Source organism: Pelophylax lessonae, assembly GCF_965119305.1.
Source record: "Pelophylax lessonae genome assembly, chromosome: 9".
Classification (NCBI taxonomy): Eukaryota; Metazoa; Chordata; class Amphibia; order Anura; family Ranidae; genus Pelophylax; species Pelophylax lessonae.
The window spans coordinates 256,529,299-256,551,581 of record NC_138776.1 but is presented as its reverse complement, the minus strand read 5'-3'; the positions used below and the strand labels follow the sequence as shown (position 1 = coordinate 256,551,581).

Genomic DNA, 22,283 nt, shown 5'->3' with positions numbered 1-22,283 from the left:
TTTGCGTTCGAACGTGTGTTTCCCAGCGTTTCAAACGCAAAAACGTGACCGAACGCGATGACCCGCGTTTAGCGTTCGCGTTTTTCCATTTTAAAGGGGAATAATTTTATTGACCTCTAGGAACGGTTCTAAACGCAAACGCCCGCTAAACGCGGGTGCAAACGCGACCTAACGGACGTTTCAAACGTCCTAAAAATTCCAGCATTCAAAGGGACTTTTAACAAAGTCCCGTGTACATGGAGCCTTAGGTAGCGCATTGGTTCTCCCCCATACATTAAAATAAATACTGACTCTGCGTACCACACGTTACATAGTTACATAGTTAGTGAGGTTGAAAAAAGACATCAGTCCATCCAGTTCAACCTATGATGCGTGTGTGTGTTTGCCTAAACGTAGTTTAGGTTATAGGAGTCACCCTGGGCAGGAAGCTCAGCCTTGTCTCATAAATGCCTTTCGCTACTGGCACTTTCATTGCAAAAATTGTAGCTCTGTCGGGTATCTGCTGCTTCAAAATTGTGGGCAGTGAGGAAGGAAAAAAATAACTGTTAAAATGTTATCCCCAGACATAAGAGATCTACGAATAAAAAATGAATTGGACAAATGTCACAAGCATTCATCTAGACCCCACAAATTCTGGTCGTATTTTGCTTACAGTAGAACTGAAAGGCTAAACTTTTTTTTTTTCATTTTGGATCGAGTAAGGGATGGTTATAACCCTTGTCAGGTTTTTTTTTGCCATCTACCTACCTGTCCTGTGGCTGCTGAAGCACTTTGAAGGACCTCTGGAGATTCCGAGACCCCACTTCAGACATTGTGTCCTTCGACCACATACCAGTCCTGTGGCTGTTGAAGGACTCTGGTGGATCTCTAGAGATTCTGAGACCCCACGTCAGGCATTGTGTCCCTCTACCAGATACCGGTCATCGACTGGTAAAGGTCTTTGATGGACTTCTTGAGATTCAGAGACTACACTTAAGGTATTGTGTCCTTCTACCACATACCAGTCCTGTGGATGCTGAAGGACTTTTGTGAACTTCTGGAGATTCCAAGGCCTCATTCGGGCATTGTGTCCTTCGACCACATACCAGTCCTGTAGCTGTTGAAGGAATATGGTGGATCTCTGGAGATTCCGAGACTCCACTTCAGACATTGTGTCCTTTGACCACATACCAGTCCTGTGGCTGTTGAAGGACTCTGGTGGATCTCTAGAGATTCTGAGACCCCACGTCAGGCATTGTGTCCCTCTACCAGTTCTCGACTGGTAAAGGACTTTGATGGACTTCTTGAGATTCGGAGACTCCACCTAAGGTATTGTGTCCTTCTACCACATACCAGTCCTGTGGCTGCTGAAGGACTTTTGTGGACTTCTGGAGATTCCAAGGCCTCATTCGGGCATTGTGTCCTTCTACCACATACCAGTCCTGTAGCTGCTGAAGGACTATGGTGGATCTCTGGAGATTCCGAGACTCCACTTCAGACATTGTGTCCTTCGACCACATACCAGTCCTGTTGCTGTTGAAGGACTATGGTGGATCTCTAGAGATTCTGAGACCCCACGTCAGGCATTGTGTCCCTCTACCAGTTCTCGACTAGTAAAGGACTTTGATGAACTTCTTGAGATTTGGAGACTCCACATAAGGTATTGTGTCCTTCTACCACATACCAGTCCTGTGGCTGTTGAAGGACTCTGGTGGATCTCTAGAGATTCTGAGACCCCACGTCAGGCATTGTGTACCTCTACCAGATACCGGTCATCGACTGGTAAAGGACTTTGATGGACTTCTTGAGATTCGGAGACTCCACTTAAGGCATTGTGTCCTTCTACCACATACCAGTCCTGTGGCTGCTGAAGGACTTTTGTGGACTTCTGGAGATTCCAAGGCCTCATTCGGGCATTGTGTCCTACCACATACCAGTCCTGTAGCTGTTGAAGGACTATGGTGGATCTCTGGAGATTCCGAGACTCCACTTCAGACATTGTGTCCTTCGACCACATACCAGTCCTGTTGCTGTTGAAGGACTATGGTGGATCTCTGGAGATTCCGAGACTCCACTTCAGACATTGTGTCCTTTGACCACATACCAGTCCTGTGGCTGTTGAAGGACTCTGGTGGATCTCTAGAGATTCTGAGACCCCACGTCAGGCATTGTGTCCCTCTACCAGTTCTCGACTGGTAAAGGACTTTGATGAACTTCTTGAGATTCGGAGACTCCACTTAAGGTATTGTGTCCTTCTACCACATACCAGTCCTGTGGCTGCTGAAGGACTTTTGTGGACTTCTGGAGATTCCAAGGCCTCATTCGGCCATTGTGTCCTTCTACCACATACCAATCCTGTAGCTGTTGAAGGACTATGGTGGATCTCCGGAGATTCTGAGACCCTATGTCAGGCATTGTGTCCTTCTACCACATACCAATCCTGTAGCTGTTGAAGGACTATGGTGGATCTCCGGAGATTCTGAGACCCTATGTCAGGCATTGTGTCCTTCTACCACATACCAATCCTGTAGCTGTTGAAGGACTATGGTGGATCTCTGGAGATTCTGAGACCCCATGTCAGGCATTGTGTCCTTCTACCACATACCAGCCAGGTGCTGCTGAGGGTCTTTGTTGGATCTCTGGAAATTCTGAGACCCCACGTCAGGCATTGTGTCCTTCTACCACATACCAATCCTATGGCTGTTGAAGATGATGGGCACTGAGTGGAATCTGAGGCACTGAGGGATTTGGGGGGAATTGAGGATAATGGGGACACAGGTGGCAATGGAGGACACTGAGGAAAATTGGGGGCACTGAATGGAATTGGGAAACACTGTGCAGAATTGGGAGCAAGGGGGGTAATGTGGGACACTGAATGGAAACGGGGACACTGAGGGGGGAGTTAAGGAGAATGAGGGCACTGATAGTAATTACAGGGCGCTAGTTGAGAGGGATTGGGGGAACACTGATGGGGTTGTGGTAGCACTAAGGAAAATTAGGGGATACTGAAAAGTATTAGGGGACACTGAGGGGAATCGGGTCCATTTAAGGGAACTGGGGACACTCAATGGAATTGGTGGCATGGGTGGTAATGGGGGCACTGCTGGGAACTGGGGGGCACTAAAAGAAAAAGGAGACACCGAGGGGAAATGGGAGGAACACTGAGGGGGATTTGGGATCACTGAGGGGAATTGGGGGACACTGAGGGGAATTGGGGACACTTAGGGGGAATGGGGGCAGTTAAGGAGATTGAGGGCACTGGCAGTAATCAGGGGGTGCTATTTTAGAGGGATTGGGGGAACACTGACGGGATTGGGGTGGCATTGAGGGAAATTAGGGGTACTGAAATGTATTGGGGACACTGAGGGGAATTGGCTAAATTTCAGGGAATTGGGGGCACTCAGTGGAAATGGTGGCATTGATGGTAATGGGAGACACTGAGAGGGATTAGGGGGCATTAAGAATAATTGAGGGCACAGAGGATAATGGGGGACACTAAGGGGAAATTGGAGGCACTGGGTGAAATATGGGGACACTGAGGGGAAGTTGGAGGCACTGTGTGAAATATGGGGACACTGAGGGGGAATTGGAGGCACTGTGTGAAATATGGGGACACTGAGGGAGAATTGGAGGCACTGTGTGAAATATGGGGACACTGAGGGGGAATTGGAGGCACTGTGTGAAATATGGGGACACTGAGGGGTATTGGGAGTACTGAAAAAGTATAGGGAGCAATGAGGTGGACGTGATGGACACTGAGGGCGTTAAGGGCACAGAGTGTAGATAGGGGGCGCTATTTGAGAGGGATTGGAGAAAAGCTGAGGGGATGGGGTGGCACTGAAGGTAATTGGGGGTACTGAAAAAGTTTTGGGGGACACTGAAGACATTTAGGGGAATTTGGTGGCAGTTAAGGGGGTTGGAGGCACAGAGGTTAGATAGGGGGCGCTATTAAGGGGGATTGGGGAAAAGTTGAGGGGTTGGGGTGGCACTGAAGGTAATTGGGGATACTGAAAATGTTTTTGGGGACACTGAAGACTTTTAGGAGAATTGGGTGGCAGTTAAGGGGATTAGGGGCACAGAGGATAGATAGGGGGCGCTATTGAGAGGGATTGGGGGAAATTTGAGGGGGTGGGGTGGCACTGAAGGTAATTGGGGGTACTGAAAAGGTTTTGGGGGACACTAAAGACATTTATGGAAATTGGGTGGCAGTTTTAAGGTATGTTAGTGGCACAGAGGGTAGATAGGGGGCGCTATTTGAGAGGGATTGGGGAAAAGCTGAGGGGGTGGGGTGGCACTGAAGGTAATTGGGGGTACTGAAAAGGTTTTGGGGGACACCGAAAACATTTAGGGGTATTGGGTGACAGTTAAGGGGGTTGGGGGGCACAGAGGATAGATAGGGGGCGCTATTTGAGAGGGATTGTGGAAAAGGTGAGGTGGCACTGAAGGGGGTACTGAAAAGCTTTTGGGGGGACACGGAATACTTTTAGGGGAATTGGGGGGCAGTTAGGGGGGTAGATGCACAGAGGGTACAGGGGGCGCTATTTGAGAGGGATTAGGGGAAAGTTGAGGGGGTGGGGATGAAATAAAGACACCTAGAGGGATTGGGTGAAGGATTTTGGGGTACAGACGAGGATTGAAGCCACACTGAATCCCCTCCCCCTCCTCCTCCTCCACACACACCACTCAGTACAGCCCGCTATTCTCAGAGCAGCCGCCGTACTGCGTCACGGGAGCCCCGCCCACACTCTCCAGGACGCTGGAACGCAGAACCAGGAAGTCCCCGTCCAGGGTCGGCTGGAACGCACGAACCGGAAGTACCCCTTAAGAAGCCGGAAGTGGGCTGTGTGCAGGGCGGACATGGCAGGTCCTGGCAGCAGGTAACGTGGAGGTGTCACACAGCTGGGCAGGGGGCGGGGCAGGGTTGATTAGGGGAGGAGTCTATGGAAGCTTGCTCCTCCCTGTGCCATTTTTCTGAATCATTCATCTTTACACATCAGACACATAATAACTGCTCCTGGTTTCCATTGACACGGCCTGGTTTGTGCCACAGACACGCCTCCAGTCCCCCATGAGTGGCCAATCACCAGGCTTCGGGGCTGTCATATGGTTGTCAGGGGGCGTGCCTAGCCATATGCAAATATTGACTTTCAGAAAGTCAGCACATGGGTTGGATCTTAGGATGGGGGTGGGGAGTAGAGGAGTCTGCAGTGTGATAGGCTAACAAAGAGACCTTTTGTGTCCAGTCGGAGTGAGCAGGGCTTTCACAGTGCCTCGGAATGGGACTGCGGACTCTCGAAAAGATCCTGCAGCAATTCCTTCGCCTCCTGATGACATCCGCGGGACGGGAGGAGATCTGTGAGGTTGTACCTGGCCCCCCATCCTCACCCTGGGTTCCTCCATTGAGAAGATGGCCAAAGCCCCCCCCCCCCCCATAGGCCTCAAATGGTTCATTTGTAGTAGTAAACGCTGAAAAGCTGAGAAAAAGAGATTTTTGTGGAATTTGGACAATGATCAACCACAAAAACAAACCAGCATCCCGTAACCGTGACCAATCAAGGAGCTGGAAAAGCCGGTGACCAGGCTTCAGGGCCTTCAAACTTGTGTAGCATGCAAAGGTAAGATCCATCCAGCTAAACCTCATCGCCCAAACATGAAGGACTTCATCAGGGGTCTTCAAACTACGGCCCTCCAGTTTTTCAGGAACTACAATTCCCATCATGCCTAGTCATGTCTGTGAATGTCAGAGCTTTACAATGCCTCATGGGACGTGTAGTTCCGCACCAGCTGGAGGGCCGTAGTTTGAGGATCCCTGGTTTACATGGTCAAAGACAGTGCAAAGACGTTAACGCGTTTCGTCCGTCAGACCCTAACTACTTGAAGGACTTTTTGTTTACATGTAACAGTCAGTAATTTGTGCTAAAAAATGTACTGGAATCCCCAAACATTACATATATTTTTTTAGCAGAGACCCTGGAGAATAAAATGGTGGGTTTTGCAATTTTTTTATGCCACACCCGTATTTGCTCACCGTTTTTTTTTTTTTTTTTTATAAATGCATTTATTTTTTTATTTTAACCACTTAAGCCCTGGAAGATTTTACCCCCTTCCTGACCAGGGGGTTTTTTGCGATTTTTTTACTGCGTGACTTTAACGGACAATTGCGCGGTTGTGCGACGCTGTACCTAAACGAATTTGACGTCCTTTTTTTCCCACAAACAGAGCTTTCTTTTGGTGGTATTTGATCACCTGTGCGATTTTTTTGATCATGCGCTATAAACAAAAAAAAAGAGCGTCAATTTTGCAAAAATAACAATATTTTTCACATTTTTTTATATGGAATTCGCAAAAAAAAAAAAAGTAAAAATCAAAATTTTTTAACATTTTCAGCCAATTTGTTTTCTGCTACATATGTTTGGTAAAAAAAATCGCAAAAAGCGTATTTCGATTGGTTTGCGCAAAAGTTATCTAACAAAGGGAAAGATTTTTGTCATTTTTGGTGTTTTTTTTTTTAACGAGTAATGGCAGCGATCTGCGATTTTTTTTGCGGGATTGCGGCGGACAGATTGGACCCTTGACTGACATTTTTGACACTTTTGGGGGTACCAGTGACATTACTGCAGTAATCAGTGCTATACATATGCACTGTTACTGTAAAAATGACACTGGCAGGGAAGGGGTTAACTATATTGGAGAGGGAGGGGTTAAGTGTGTCCTAGGGGCGTGATTCTAACTGTGATTGGACATGGCTACTAGTGTAAAAACAGAGATCAACGGTCCTACATAGTAGAACCGTCTGATCTCCATCTTTACACAGGGGAGAATGACAGGCGGCTTGTTTACATTAGCCGACTGCCTTTCTCCCTTCCCAGCGAACGATCGCGAGTGACCGGCGGACGTCGGGTCCACCGGTCACATGCAATGACTTGTTAGGATACGAGCCGGGGCGGGCGTGCGCCTCAGCGGGCGCGCGCTCGCCCGTTATTGGCTCACAAGCCAGTGACAGGCTAGTGACGTACCGGTACGTCACTTTGCCTGGCCGGGGCTGACCACCGCAGTATATGTACTTGCGGCGGTCGGCAAGTGGTTAATACAAAAATAAAAAATACATAACCCAAATTTTTAGTGAAATATAAAAGATGATACCGCAGGTAAATAGACACTGAACCTGATCTCGCTTTGAAATTGTGCACCCCCTGTGCAACGGCGACAAACTATGTAAGTTTTACTATCCATTGAGACGGTTTAAAAGCCTTTACAGGTCAACACTTTGGATTTACACAGGAGGTGCGGGACTAGAATTACTGCCCATGATCTGACCTTCGTGGTGATACCTCGCATGTGTGGGACCATCGCTGTTTGTGTGCCTGTGGGACCGGGTGTACTCACTTTTGTGAGATACTGTACATGTATACAGGCAGTGTTAAAGCCCAACTCCATATTTCTTTTAGGAATTTCGGGAGCTGGGATAGGGCCCCCATTCCATAATTACATTGCCTCATTAAAGTGTTCATTGTGTGTGTCAGGTTCCTATAAGGTGTCAGGATGTCACTGTCTATTTCTCCATGGAGGAGTGGGAGTATATAGAAGGACACAAGGATCTCTACAAGGACGTCATGATGGAGAATCAGCCGCCCCTCACATCACCGGGTAAGAGGAGACTTTATTGTAAAGGAGAGAGCAGTACGGAGGGTCCACCTAGATCCCCCATCCATCATCTGATAAACACATAGAAACAATGCATTCAGTCAGTGTGTGTGTTTCCTACAGATGGATCCAGTAATGGGAACCCACCAGAGAGATGTCCCCGTCCTCTGTATTCCCGGGATTCCACACAGGAAGATCACACCATCCCTCACCATCATCAGGTAGATAGAAAGTCTTGAACTCAAAATACGAGAGTTTTTCAACAAGTTTCCACACTTTTTTTTAAATCTAAGTTATATATATAAAAGTGCTAAAACTTTTTGAAGACGTCTCGTAGAAATAAACTTGGAGACCTATAGGAAGTTGTGTTGTGTATTATAAGCCGAAATCCCTCCATTATTAAACCATACATTTCTGTTTTCTTATTGAGGGCGTAAATCAGTGTAATGTTAAAATTGAAGCTGAAAAGGAAGAAGAGACGTATCCAATGGGAGAAGAGCTGTTTGACGAGGAAAACGTGACTTTACAGAATACAAGAAGTGAGTAATAAACCCCAAATATAGAGAAGAGTAATAATATATTTTTTGTGTTAGCCCTGAAATGATGGCGGGCCATTTGTCACGTGTCAAGCCTTTGTAGAGGAGCTAATGAGATTCTGCACTGAGAATCTTAATCCCTTCACAAATAATAATGCCTAAGCACAATTTTGCAACTTTGACATGTTAGTAAAACTGTACATATCATCACAACTACTTTGTGCATCCAGGTGGATCATACAGTATATATATATATATATATATATTTTTTTTTTTCCCTACAGTTATCTTTGTATCTTTCCTCTCCATTCACATGGGGGTTGGTTTTACAGTGACTGATCACCGCGGTAGCCATCAGAATCGGGAGTTCCAGGTCCTGATCGTTATTTCGGGACCCTGGGCTCTTGGTGAGACCCCGGTCTCTGCGTTGGCATTCTCCCTATACAAAGACAGATACGCATATATGCGGCTCCAGGGAAAAAAAGCCCAGTCCAGGCCACATATACTGTATGTGTGGTTAAACATCTTCAGAAGAAAATTGGTGTGTTGCCAGCTTTAGACTTGAGGTAATTGGGTAAAGTTCCTCCTTGATTGTAGATATATTTCATTTTAAAGTCCATCCTGTTTGTTAACCGCTTGCCGACCGCCGCACGACTATTTACTGCGGCGGTCAGCCCCTCACAGGCAAAACGACGTAGGGCTACGTCGCTAGCCTGTGAGGCTCTAGGGAGCGAGCGTGCGCCGCCGGAGGCATGCTCCCGCGCGGTCACGGACCCCCCCCGCGTGTGTACCCGGTGGACCCGATGTCCGCCGGGCACTCGCGATCTTCCTGCTCACATCGGAAGAAGGGCAGGCTGCTAATGTAAACAAAGCCGCCTGTCATTCTTCCCTGTGTAAGAATGGAGATCAGACGGTTCTACTATGTAGGACCGTTGATCTCTGTTCTTACACTAGTAGCCACAGCCAATCACAGTTAGAAACACGCCCCTAGGACACACTTAACCCCTCCCTCTCCAATACAGTTAACTCCTTCACTGCCAGTGTCATTTTTACAGTAACAGTGCATATGTATAGCACTGATTACTGCAGTAATGTCACTGGTAACCCCAAAAGTGTCAAAAATGTCAGTCAAGGGTCTGATCTGTCCGCCGCAATGTCGCAGTCCCGAAAAAAAAAAATCGCAGATCGCCGCCATTACTCGTTAAAAAAAAAAAAACAACAAAAATGACAAAAATCTTTCCCTTTGTTAGTAAACGCGATAACTTTTGCGCAAACCAATCAAAATATGCTTTTTGCAATTTTTTTTACCAAACATATGTAGCATAAAACAAATTGGCCGAAAATGTTAAAAAATTTTGATTTTTACATTTCTTTTGGGTGAATTTCATATAAAAAAATGTGAAAAATATTGTTATTTTTGCAAAATTGACGCTCTTTTTTTGTTTATAGCGCATGATCAAAAAATCGCACAGGTGATCAAATACCACCAAAAGAAAGCTCTGTTTGTGGGAAAAAAAGGACGTCAAAATCGTTTAGGTCCAACGTTGCACGACCGCGCAATTGTCCGTTAAAGTCACGCAGTGCCGAATCGCAAAATAGGCCCTGGTCAGGAAGGGGGTAAAATCTTCCGGGGCTTAAGTGGTTAAAGGTGGAGTACTGATAAAATTGATTGATTTTCTGTGCCTTCCTCAGATGGATCCAGTAACAGAAACTCACCAGAGAGATGTCCCCGTCTTCTGTATTCCCGTTATTCCACACATGAAGCTTATGAAGCTTATGAGATCCCCCACTATGATCAGGTAGATGGGAGATGAGGGCCTCGAAACCCAGAACCATCTTGTATTTTATAGTCTCTGTCATTAAACTGTTTAGACCTAATGTGTATGTGTTATGAAATATTCAGCCGGAGACCCTGGATGACCTAAATATAATTGTGAAAGAAGAAGTGAAGGAACATCTAGATGTTAAAGAAGAAGTGGAGGAGGAGATTGCAGTACCAATGATGACTGACGTGGAGGACGATCCGGCAGAGATTGGTGCTGGTGAGGAAAAAACACGAAATCTCTGACTTGTTGATCGTCAGGGATGAGCTCGGGTTTGACCTGAACTTGGGTTTGGACTAAACCCAGGAAAGAAGCTGTCCCTGCTGCCAAATCAACTGCAGCCAGTGCATTTCAACCACACCATGTTTGGTCAATGATGTCACCAGCACCCCTTTGTGTACCTGCAGCTTCAAATCTCAGTGGTGGAAGCCCACCCAGGGGCGGCAGCAGAAGAGTTACATAAAAGTAAAGTGGATAGCACGTAGAATTACACCCAACGGTAAAAAAGAGAGGCTTACACTAACATTGATGGTCAAAATCATAGAAGATAAGCAAGTCAGGGGAAGTATGCCGAACCCTTGCTACAGTTGATTCGACAATAGTAGGCAGGAGCAACAGCTTCCTTGCAGGTTCTCTCCGAACCAAAGTTGGAACCAAACCTGAGCTCATCCTTATTCATCGTTGCCCGTGATTCCCTCTGTGTAATATCACAAATGGCATTGCTCTCCCATATTCCTCTATACCATATATATACCGTATATAAAGTCAACCTCTGTCGTTTCCCATCACCAAGTCCATAGTTTCTGGCTCTGTGCTTACATGCCTTGGGGTGTTATGGATCCTCCTTTTGCTCTCCTTCAAAAATATGATAAAGCTGCACAAAGTCAGATACAGCCCATCTCATTTCCTGGCTGAAGGGTGTCCACATCATCTAGCCTTTTCCTTTCCCAACCTAACTGTCCCTGGCCTGCCTCTTTCATTTATTGGATTTCAGTTCTTTCAATCATGGCAGTTAGGGTCCATCATATTTATTGAAACTTAAATCTGGGCAGCTATATAAGGAACCGTTTACACTTGTATCAAAATGTAGCATTGGATACTGTAACGATCAACCGGCACCCCAACTGTGTACCTCCGTTGAGGGATGCTCCTAGTGCTTCCCGAGGGCTCCAAGCACTCCACCAGACACCATAACCACCTCAGACCCCACGAACCGCCGCAGTTTGGTTGGGGTCTCACCGTCTCCTACCCACCCTGGACCTACGACAAGGCTCCAGGTTCCCGTGGGTGAACCTCTCTTTCCCCAGAGAGTGAAGCAGGAACAAGCTCTTACACAAGCTCTTACAAGAGCTTAGTGATTATCCAAGGGAGTATGAAGAGCATAGCAATCCCTTGTAGCAGCTTTCCCCAATGAGAAACAGGACTCTAGAAGTATAACTCAAACTTTATTGAACAAGAAACATACTTTTATACCGTTTTCCACCACAAGGTTACCGCCCAGATGGACCTTGTGGAGAACAGGACATGACATTCATAATCCAATGAAAACAGAGTTTTATACTCCCATACAGTGTACACAATCCCTCCCCTCTGCCTGATTACAGTAGCATATGCAGATGAAAGTGTAAAGTGTATACAGAAACAGAATTAGCTTAAACTAATTATCTAGCCATCTGGACAGAACAATGTGAGGTCATTAACATTTAAAAATGGGACAGGCACAATCCACATTCCATTTCAATACACAAATAATAGGGAAGTCTGCCAATGTCTGTGTGTCTTTCTAACAGACAAGCACACGGAATACACATTATCTAGGAGTCAGACTTCATGGCAATGATCTATAACAGTCTAAGTCTCCCAGCGTAAAGTGGGAATAAATCTTCACATTTCTATATGAAGATATTGCTGACAAATATTACTGTCCCATCTGTAGCAATTAAAACCATTAATTATCTGTCTTTCACTCCCAGTGACGGTGAACACCGTCACAGATACACTTTTTTAAAGCATTCTGAATGCCAATCAAAGCCCCTGTCACCAAATAAAATGGTTACCTTACAATCCTGTTTATACGTTGCATTTGCTTTGCGTTAAACGTTTTAACCCAAGTCACTTTCTTGGTGCTTCAAAGAATCTCCAAAGCCTCCATAGAAGACTATGACAATGCTCGCTTACAGCAGCTGGAGCTTTTGAGAGGCTTTTATTCAGCGTTAGCTTTGTTTTGTTTTGGAGGTATTGCAGGTATGAGATATCCCAGGATTCACTGAGAAACCAACAAGTGAACCATAAAGACATCATCAGCAGTCACTTCTGGTTCATATGTATATACTGTATTCTGGAAGTGTCTGGTGCAGATGTCACATCTGGTGTGCAGCATGGAGCAGCAGGAAGGTGAGCGGGGTCTGGATTGGAGTGGAGCAACTAGCAGACAGCACATGTGGTGTGCAACATGGGAACACTAAAGCAGAAAGTGAGCGAGCACCAGGGAGAGAGGACTGAGTGGCAGAGGATCAGCAGAGGCTAGGGGACCAGATCAGGGAAAACTACCAATGTCACAACATAAGGTGCGCAGCGTGGGAGGTGAGCGGGGACCAGAGAGAGAGGAGGATCAGCAAACCAGAGAATCAGCAGAGCTGGGAGTTATTACTGAGTAGGGAATCGGCAGAGCTTGGGGTACTACTGAGTGGGAGATCAGCAGAGCTGGGGGTTACTACTGTGCGGGGAATTAGCAGAGCTGGGGGTTACTACTTAGCGGGGGATCAGCAAAGCTAGGGGTTGCTACTTAGTGGGGAATCAGCAAAGCTGGGAGTTACTTCTGAATGGGGGATCAGCATAACTGGGGGTACTACTGAGCAGGGTATCTGCTGAACGAGGGTACTAATAAGCTGGGAATTTGCTAAAGGAAGGTACCAGTGAGCTGGGGATCTGCTAAGTGGGGGTACTACAGAGCCAGGGTTCTACTGGGCCCCTTTAAAACAATTAGAAAATCAACACACACACTGTAGGATACCACTGAGCAGGGTATCAGCAGAGCTGGGGGCTACTACTGAGTGGGGGATCAGCAGAGCTGGGGGCTACTACTGAGTGGGGGATCAGCAGAGCTGTGGGTTGCTACTTAGTGAGGGGTCAGCAAAGATGGGGGTTACTACTGAGTAGGGAATCAGCATAACTGGGGGCACTACTGAGCAGGGGATCTGCTGAATGAGGGTACTAATAAGCTAGGGATTTGCTAAACGAAGGTACCAGTGAGCTGGGGATCTGCTGAGTGGGGGTACTACTGAGCCAGGGTTCTACTGGGCCCCTTTAAAACAAATAGAAAATGAAAACACACGGGGCATTTGCCAAGCTTCAGTAAAGCTTCATTGTGTGTTAAAGTCGAAGCAAGTGTAAATCAGCCGTGTAATCAATACTACCTCATTAAATGTAATTATTAAATGTAAGCGGGAGAAGCAGTCCATGTGCTGACAAAGGAACATGCTCATAGGAGAAGAGAGCAGAGTGGCTGTGAGACAACCCCATTCCTGTGCTGCTTCTCCTTTCACTGCCCAGTCACAAGTTGGGAGCACGTCTGGGATGACCTGAACTCAGAGGAAGTGGATTGAATGATTCTGGTCATCAGACTAAGGACATCTAGGGGAAGAAAAAAAAAAGAATGCAAGGGAAATTTCTAGATCAGTGGTCTGCAAATTGCGGTCCCGGGGCCGCCGGATGTGGCCCTCTGCTTGCCTTTATCTTGCCCTTGAGGTATTATTCCTTCCACTGATATCAACATTGGGCCATAATTCCTTCCACTGACAACAAAAATGGGGCACTATTCCTTCCATTGACATCAACGATGGGGCATAATTCCATTTACTGACAACAAAAATGGGGCACTATTCCTCCCACTGACACCAACAATTTGTCCACCTAATACCAAAGATCAGGCACTGTTTACTCCCACAGGGCACAGTCTGACCCCTCTAAAGTCTGAAGGACAGTAAACTCGACCTTTCTGGTCTCCAAACTTCCTAAAGAAAGGGCCAGTTTACTGTCATTCAAACTTTAAGGGGTCCAGACTGTGCCCTGTGGGAGTAAACAAAGCCCCATCTTTGGTATAAGGGGGGAAAATGGTTGGTGTCAGTGTCCTTCAGACTTTAGGGGGTTCGGACTGTGCCCAGTGGGAGTAAACAATGCCCGATCTTTGGTATTAGGGAACAAATGGTTGTTGTCAGTGGGACCAACCATTTGACCCCCAAATACCAAAGATCGGGCATTGTTTACTCCCACTGAGCACAGTCCGGATACCTAAAGTCTGAAAGACAATGACACCAACCATTTGTCCCACTAATACCATAGATCGGACATTGTTTATTCACATAAGGTACAGTCCAGCTTCAAAATGTCTGAAAGACACTGACACCAACTATTTGTTCCCTAATATCAAAGATCGGGCACTGTTTACTCCCACTGGGCAAAGTCCGGACCCCCTAAAGTATGAAGGACACTGACACCAACTATTTGTTCCCTAATACCAAAGATCGGGCACTGTTTACTCCCACTGGGCAAAGTCCGGACCCCCTAAAGTATGAAGGACACTGACACCAACTATTTGTTCCCTAATACCAAAGATCGGGCACTGTTTACTCCCACTGGGCAAAGTCCCCTAAAGTCCAGAAAGTTTGGAGACCCCTGCTCTAGATTGAAGGTAAAAATTGCATCAAAAGATGGTTTTGTTTAGTTTTTTTCTTCTAATGGGCCATCTACTTTCATATTGTTATTTTTGGAGTTCTGCTTTAAGCTGAATCGCTTTGGTGGGGTTACTCCCATATAAAATGATAGGTAAAGAAGGGGCCTTGAAAGGTTTATGGGCTCCAAAATTATAGTGATAAAGTCTAGAGTGATTTTTTTTTTTAAAATTGAATAATTAATAGAATAAAGAGAGCCAACGCGTTTCAGGGGTCCACACACTCCTTCATCAGGGCTTGAGTATTATGTGACTTTAGCAATGTCTGAACTCAAAGTACTACTTAGAGATGTGGGATCCAAAAACACTTTCAAACCACAGAGCTCAGGCATTGCCGAAGTTACATAATCCCTAAAGCGGATCTGCACCCGCCCAGTCCCCCCCCCCCCCCGCTTGCCTTAAGGGGTTATCTGCACATTTCAGATACTCACCCATCCAGCGGATCCAGCGATGTCATTCTGAGATCCTTTCTTGCCTGGCCACAGCTTTGTGCCATGCCACCATGTTCTTTCTGACATCATCGAGGGGCCCACTGGCTCTTCCTGGGTCAGTGGGCATGCCTCCCATTGATGCGCAGACAAGCCCGCCCCCTCCTCCTATTCTGAATGGAAGGCTGTGCAGAATAGATTATGTGACGTGCATATCCCAGGAGGCACAGCAGGCGGTTGGTGACTGACTTGCGCGGGGAGGCGGGGCCAGACATTTTTGCCTATAAAAGTTAAAAAAAAAAAAAAAACAATGCTGTGATACCTGCAGAAGATGGAAGGAGGGGTGGAGTGGAGGGAAATAGTGTAAGAGAGTAAAGGTCTGCTTTAAACCCTGTTGAAGGGGGAGTGTGTGGACCCCTGAAACACGTAGGAACTTTTATTCTATTGATTATACAATTTAAAAAAATCACCCTGGAATCTATCACCTTTGGCGTGGCACCCTTACGGCTTTCAGCTGATGGAGCTTAGAACCTCACTTCATATGAAACAAAGAAACATTCTGGTTGGGTGTTAGACTTGGTGAAAAAAGTATTATTAATCCCCCACAGATGGACAGTATGTCAAAAAGACTTCTGAGGGACGGAGCTTATCTCTGGATTGTGATATGGACGAGGAGGATTTCCCAGAAGACAATCTTGTTAAGCTATACACATGTCCTGAATGTGATAAATGCTTCAGCCAGAACTCTACACTCCTTCAGCATCGCCGAACCCACACCGGCGAGAAGCCCTTCCTGTGCCCGGAATGTGGGAAAAGCTTCACGCGCAAGTCCATCCTCATTGAGCATCGGAGGATCCACACGGGCGAGAAGCCTTTCTCCTGCTGGGAGTGTGGGAAATGTTTTACACAGAGATCGGGACTCATTCTTCATCATAAAACTCATGGGGGGGCAAAGAAATTCCCTTGCTCGGGGTGTGGGGCTTTTTTCACGCCCATGACCAACTTCGAGATGGGGGAACAGACCTTCTGCTTCAAGTGTCGAAAGCTGTTCCCGCCTGTTGCCCACCTCTCCGAGGAGGAGAAAACATTTGACTGTACAGAGTGCGGGAAGTGCTTCTCACGGAAATCAACGCTTCTCGAACATCAGAGAGTCCACACGGGGGAAAAGCCATATTCGTGTTCTGAATGCAACAAGAGCTTCACCCGGAAATACATCCTGGTGGAGCACCAGAGAATTCATACCGGGGAAAAACCTTTTTCTTGTTCTCAGTGCTGGAAGAGTTTCTCGAAAAGTTCCGGCCTCCTCATGCACCAGAAAATTCACACGCTCGAAAAGACTTTCCAATGCTCGGAGTGCGGGAAAGATTTCACACAGAGGTCGAAAACTCCATCAGGGGAAGACGAGAGCTCCTGCCCTGAGTGCAAGACCTTGTCTACCAGGAACCCTCGGCGCATGGGGCCACCCACGCTTCATACTTGTACAGAGTGCTCAAAGACTTTCCGGTACAAGTCGTATCTCATTACGCACCTGAGGTCCCACACCGGAGTGAAGCCGTTCACGTGTCCTGTGTGCGGGAAATCTTTCACTCAGAAATCCGGCTTTGACACACATCAGAGGGTCCACACAGGGGAAAAACCGTTTTCTTGCCTGGACTGTGGAAGACGTTTCACGCAGAAGTCGAAGCTTGTCTACCATCAGCGAGGGCACAGCAAAGAGAGGCCAAGGAGGACAGCGTCAAGTGACCCGAGGGCAGAAGATATTTTAGACTTAAACTAAGGGGTCTTTTTTAAAAAGAAATGGCATTGCAAGTTCATTTACATTTGTTCTGTGGGAATGGGGCAAAAAAAACAAATGTTATTAGGCTATTTCTTGTGTTGGTCGATTGTCTTTCATTGATTTATCTACTTCAATACCGCAAAATATATATATATATATATATATATATATATATATATATATATATGTTGCGGCTTTAAAGTGGTTTACTGGGAATATGACTGAAAATATCAGCCATAACTCCGATATCTATTTTTTTCAGCAGATGGCTGGCTTTCACTTGAGCCGCTGGAACAATTTCGGCAGCGGTGGAAGGGGACGCCCACTCGCTGGTGTCTCTCGCGTTTACCGTTTCCGCCGGTTCGCCCGATAAACAACCTGACGGTGCTGCTGGCCGCTCCCATAGGCGATCAAAGAATAGATCCTCTTTGATCTTCTCCACGTCCACGTGCCGGCTGGTCAGAGTCCTGAGCGAAACCAGATTGGCTTTGATCGGTTCTCCGATGTAGTAACCTGGAAGCGACGTCACGACGTCACAACGTCTGATGTATCGCTATTAGAGTTTTGATATATTAGACCAGTCATGGATGGGGGTGAGTTGGGGGAGGTTTGGGCTGCCTCCCTCCCACTTGTCTCCCATCCATCCATTAGCAGCCATGTGCTTCCATTGTGGAGACACTCAAATTAGAAAGTGTTAGGACTGCAGGTAACACAGGGTGCCGTGTAGTGGCCCTGCAGCTTACACATGCGTATGCAAATGCGTGTCAACTAAACCCCTGTTCTTTATTTATATCATGAGAAAGGTCCGTCAGACTACATCTGAGTACATCAGACTGGGGGCTGGTTGGCTTCCATGCACCTCTTTTAATCCTTTAAATTTTTGAACTGATACAGGGATGGAGACGCTGGGCATTACCTGCTGGTGTCTCACTTAAAGTCTCACATAGCCTACGTTGAACATGGAAATGACTGCCTTTGTCCAGTAGATGGCAGCTAAGTATCAATGCCTATGATACTTAGGGCCATCTAGTGGCTAAATACTGTCATTTTCATTTTTAAATCAGTGATAAACATTTGACCAGCACAGGAAATAGCCTAATAACAATCGTTTTTTGTTACATTATCACAGAACAAATGTACAAACACCTTCACTAGGTCAATTGCAATGCACATTTTTTTTTTTTAAATAATTACACCTCTTAGTGTTTTTTAAACACTTCATATTGATGGAAATCATTCATTTAGAAGTCACATGCCATTATTGCCTTATATTTTTTTATATTTTTATGGTTTTTATTCATTTTTTTATTGATTATTCTTCATCAAAGAAAGTAAAATTTGGCACTTTGTTGTTGGAGGTTTTCATATCAGACATCAAAATATGGATTTCATAACACCTTTGTGTCTTGTGGTTTTTTCTTTACAATGTCTGTTCCTCAGGAGTGGAGGAGAGAGCCCAGAGGGGAGGAGAGAGCAGGGAGTGGAGGAGAGAGCCGGGAATTGAGGAGAGAGCCAATAATTGATGGGAGAGCCGGTAGTGGAGGAGATAGGAGTGGGGGAGAGAGCCCAGAGAGGAGGAGAGAGCAGGGAGTGGAGGAGAGAGCCAGGAATTAAGGAGAGAGCCCAGAGTGGAGGAGAGAGGTGGAAGTGGGGGATAGAGCCGGGAGTGGAGGAGAGAGCTGGCAATTGAGGAGAAAGCCAATAATTGAGGAGAGAGCCGATAGTGGAGGAGAGAGTCAGGAGTGGACAAGAGAGCCCAGAGGGGAGAGAGCCCAGAGGGGAGAGAGCCCAGAGGGGAGGAGAGAGCAGGGAGTGGAGGAGAGAGCCAGAAATTAAGAAGAGAGCCCTGAATGGAGGAGAGAGGTGGGAGTGGGGGATAGAGCCGGGAGTGGAGGAGAGAGCCAATAATTGAGGAGAGAGTCAGGAGTGGACAAGAGAGCCTAGAGGGGAGGAGAGAGCCGGGAATTGAGGTGAGAGCCGGTAGTGGAGGAGAGAGATGGGAGTGGAGGAGAGAGCCGGGAATTGAGAAGAGAGCCCAGAGGGGAGGAGAGAGCCAGGAATTGAGGAGAGAGAGCCAATAATTGATGGGAGAGCCGGTAGTGGAGGAGAGAGTCAGGGTTGAATAAGAGAGCCCAGAGGGGAGGAGAGAGCAGGGAGTGGAGGAGAGAGCCAGGAATTAAGGAGAGAGCCTGGAGTGGAGGAGAGAGGCAGGAGTGGGGGATAGAGCCGGGAGTGGAGGAGAGAGCTGAGAATTGAGGAGAGAGCCAATAATTGAGGAGAGAGTCAGGAGTGGACGAGAGAGCCCAGAGGGGAGGAGAGAGCCGGGAGTGGAGGAGAGAGCCAGGAATTAAGGAGAGAGCCCAGAGTGGAGGAGAGAGGCAGAAGTGGGGCATAGAGCTGGGAGTGGAAGAGAGAGCCGGAAATTGAGGAGAGAGACAATAATTGAGTAGAGAGCCGGTAGTGGAGGAGAGAGTCAGGAGTGGACAAGAGAGCCCAGAGTGGAGGAGAGAGCAGGGAGTGGAGGAGAGAGGCGGGAGTAGGGGATAGAGGCGGGAGTGGAGGAGAGCCGGGAATTGAGGAGAGAGACAATAATTGAGGAGAGAGTCAGGAGTGGAGGAGAGAGCCGGGAGTGGAGGAGAGAGCCAGGAATTGAGGTGAGAGCAGGTAGTGGAGGAGAGAGCTGGGAATTGAGGAGAGCCGGGAAATGAGGAGAGAGCCGGGAATTGAGGAGAGAGCTGGTAGTGGAGGAGAGAGCCGGGAATTGAGGAGAAAGTCGGGAGTGGAGGAGAGAGCCGGGAATTGAGGAGAGAGCCGGGAATTGAGGAGAGAGCCAGGAATTGAGGAGAGAGCCAGGAATTGAGGAGAGAGCCGGGAGTGGAGGAGAGAGCCGGGAGTGGAGGAGAGAGCCGGGAATTGAGGAGAGAGCCGGGAGTGGAGGAGAGAGCCGGGAATTGAGGAGAGAGCCGGGAATTGAGGAGAGAGCCGGGAATTGAGGAGAGAGCCAGGAATTGAGGAGAGAGCCGGGAATTGAGGAGAGAGCCGGGAGTGGAGGAGAGAGCCGGGAGTGGAGGAGAGAGCCGGGAATTGAGGAGAGAGCCGGGAGTGGAGGAGAGAGCCGGGAGTGGAGGAGAGAGCCGGGAATTGAGGAGAGAGCCGGGGATTGAGGAAGGACCCAGGAATTGAGGGGAGAGCCAGGAATTGAGGAGAGAGCCAGGAATTGAGGAGAGAGCCGGGAGTGGAGGAGAGAGCCGGGAATTGAGGAGAGAGCCGGGAATTGAGGAGGGACCCGGGAATTGAGGGGAGAGCCAGGAGTGGAGGAGCAGAGCTGATAATATTCTAACTATCATGTTTAAAATATAAAAAAAATATCAAGAGTTGCAAATGGGTTGCAGCAGAATTAATAATAATCTAATTATCATGTTTAAAATATATATTTAAAAAAATCAAGAGTTGCAAATGGGCTGCAGCAGAGCTGAGAAGCAAGCAGCACTGAACAAGTTAACCTCATTCACAGGGGGAGCTCGCAGTACCAGCAATGGCCAGCAGAGGGAGCCCCTCTGCATAGCAGCGCCGCTGAAACGCAAAACCCGGAAAGATGCTCTAATGTCCTGGAACGCATAACGCGGAAGTAACCTGTCAGAAGCACACCCGGAAGTGTGTTCTCTCTACTATGTGTTTCCGGGGTGAGAGGTGAGCAGGGCGGACATGGCAGTTGCTGGCAGCAGGTAATGGGTCTCATTGTTTGTCTATGGGCTCTGAGTGTGAAATGGAGCAGCAGGTTGAGAGTCTTACACAGGGGGGAGGGGAGGCTACTGTTATTGGGGGCTGGGTGTCCCCTGTGCTGCATTAATAGACATTGTCATCATTTTAAAGCCTGGCTATTGGTGATCCTGCAGAGGTAAGTCCACCGTATACAAAACCTGAGATCCAGGGGGGGGCTTATGGCACCCTGCATGCTCTGTATTCATTGGCTGGGACAGGTCCCCTTTAACCGCTTCCATACCGCGACAATTTTGGCTTTCCCCTCCTCCATGTAAAAATCATCATTTTTTTTTTTTGCTAGAAAATTACTCAGAACCCCCAAACATTTATATATATTTTTTTAGCAGAGACCCTAGAGAATAAAATGGCGTTCGTTGCAACTTTTTATGTCGCATGGTATTTGCGCAGCAATTTTTTTTAACACGTTTTTTTTTTTTGGGGGAAAAAAATGTTTAATGAATTACGAAATAAAAAAACAGTAAAGTTAGCCCAATTTTTTTTCAGTGACACCTGCTATGCCAGTCCCAGGTCATAGACACATGTGATGAACAGCTAATTAATGGCAGTTTGCTGACTGGCTGTCGGGGTGTACAAATAACTAAAGAAAAAAAAACATACTATGGTGATGGGGGGCCAACCCCTTTTTTCTAATTTTTTTTTTTTTTGTCTGACCAGTTTATCATTGTGTGTGTCAGGTTCCTATAAGGTGTCAGGATGTCACTGTCTATTTCTCCATGGAGGAGTGGGAGTATCTAGAAGGACACAAGGATCTCTACAAGGACTACTCATCCCTCCCTTGGTTGCGGCTGGAAGGGAAAATAAACACACATGACCGAGCGGATAATACACCTTGCCCTGGAGATCATCTGTCTGGTGACTGGAGAGGTGAGGAGGATTCTGGGAGGTCACATGACATCACTCTTATATCTATTAATAAAACACAGACCTGACCGGAGAGGTGAGGAGGATTCTGGGAGGTCACATGACATCACTCTTATCTCTATTAACCACTTAAGCCCCAGCCCTATTTCGGACACTTAAAATCAGTATTTGTTTCCTAGAAAACTACTTAGAACCCCCCAAACATTATATATATATTTTTTTAGCAAAGACCCTGGAGAATAAAATATATTTTTTGTCACGCGATATTTGCGCAGCGGTCTTTAAAACACCATTTTTTTGGGAAAAATTTTGAAAAATCACATTTCACTGCATTTAAAAAAATACTAAACAGTAAAGTTAGCCCATTTTTTTGTATATTGTGAAAGATGATGTGACGCCAAGTAAATAGATACCCAACATGATGCGGTTTAAAATTGCGCCCCCCCCCCCCCCCCCCCCCCCGTGGGATGGCGACAAACTATGGTCAATAGAGATCTCAATAGGCGACGCTTTAAATGTATTTAACGGTTACCAGTTTAGAGTTAAAGTGTAGATCTTTTTTTTTTTTTGTACGCGAGCTAACGGTGATGGGGGGCGGCTAATTTTTTTTTTTTTTCCTATTTATTTTATTTATTTTTTTTAACTTTATTACAGTTTTTAAAAAAAAAAAAAAAAAATCTGATCACTTTTATTGCTATCACAAGCAATGTAAACATCCCTTGT

The 22,283-nt window shown here is 46.7% G+C and overlaps 1 protein-coding gene across 1 annotated transcript in view; it reads left to right on the top strand.

Annotated features, from left to right (window-relative positions):
* The first annotated feature begins 4,824 nt into the window (after positions 1-4,824).
* LOC309564397 (uncharacterized protein) overlaps positions 4,825-22,283 on the top strand; it is a 50,451-nt gene continuing 32,992 nt past the window's right edge. Inside the window, exons 1-7 of the mRNA XM_082269025.1 lie at positions 4,825-4,856; positions 7,503-7,626; positions 7,747-7,844; positions 8,054-8,162; positions 9,852-9,958; positions 10,063-10,201; positions 15,748-16,913. Of these exons, the coding sequence (XP_082125151.1) occupies positions 7,542-7,626; positions 7,747-7,844; positions 8,054-8,162; positions 9,852-9,958; positions 10,063-10,201; positions 15,748-16,913 (1,704 nt within the window). The 5' untranslated portion in view covers positions 4,825-4,856; positions 7,503-7,541. The remainder of the gene's footprint in view (positions 4,857-7,502; positions 7,627-7,746; positions 7,845-8,053; positions 8,163-9,851; positions 9,959-10,062; positions 10,202-15,747; positions 16,914-22,283) is intronic.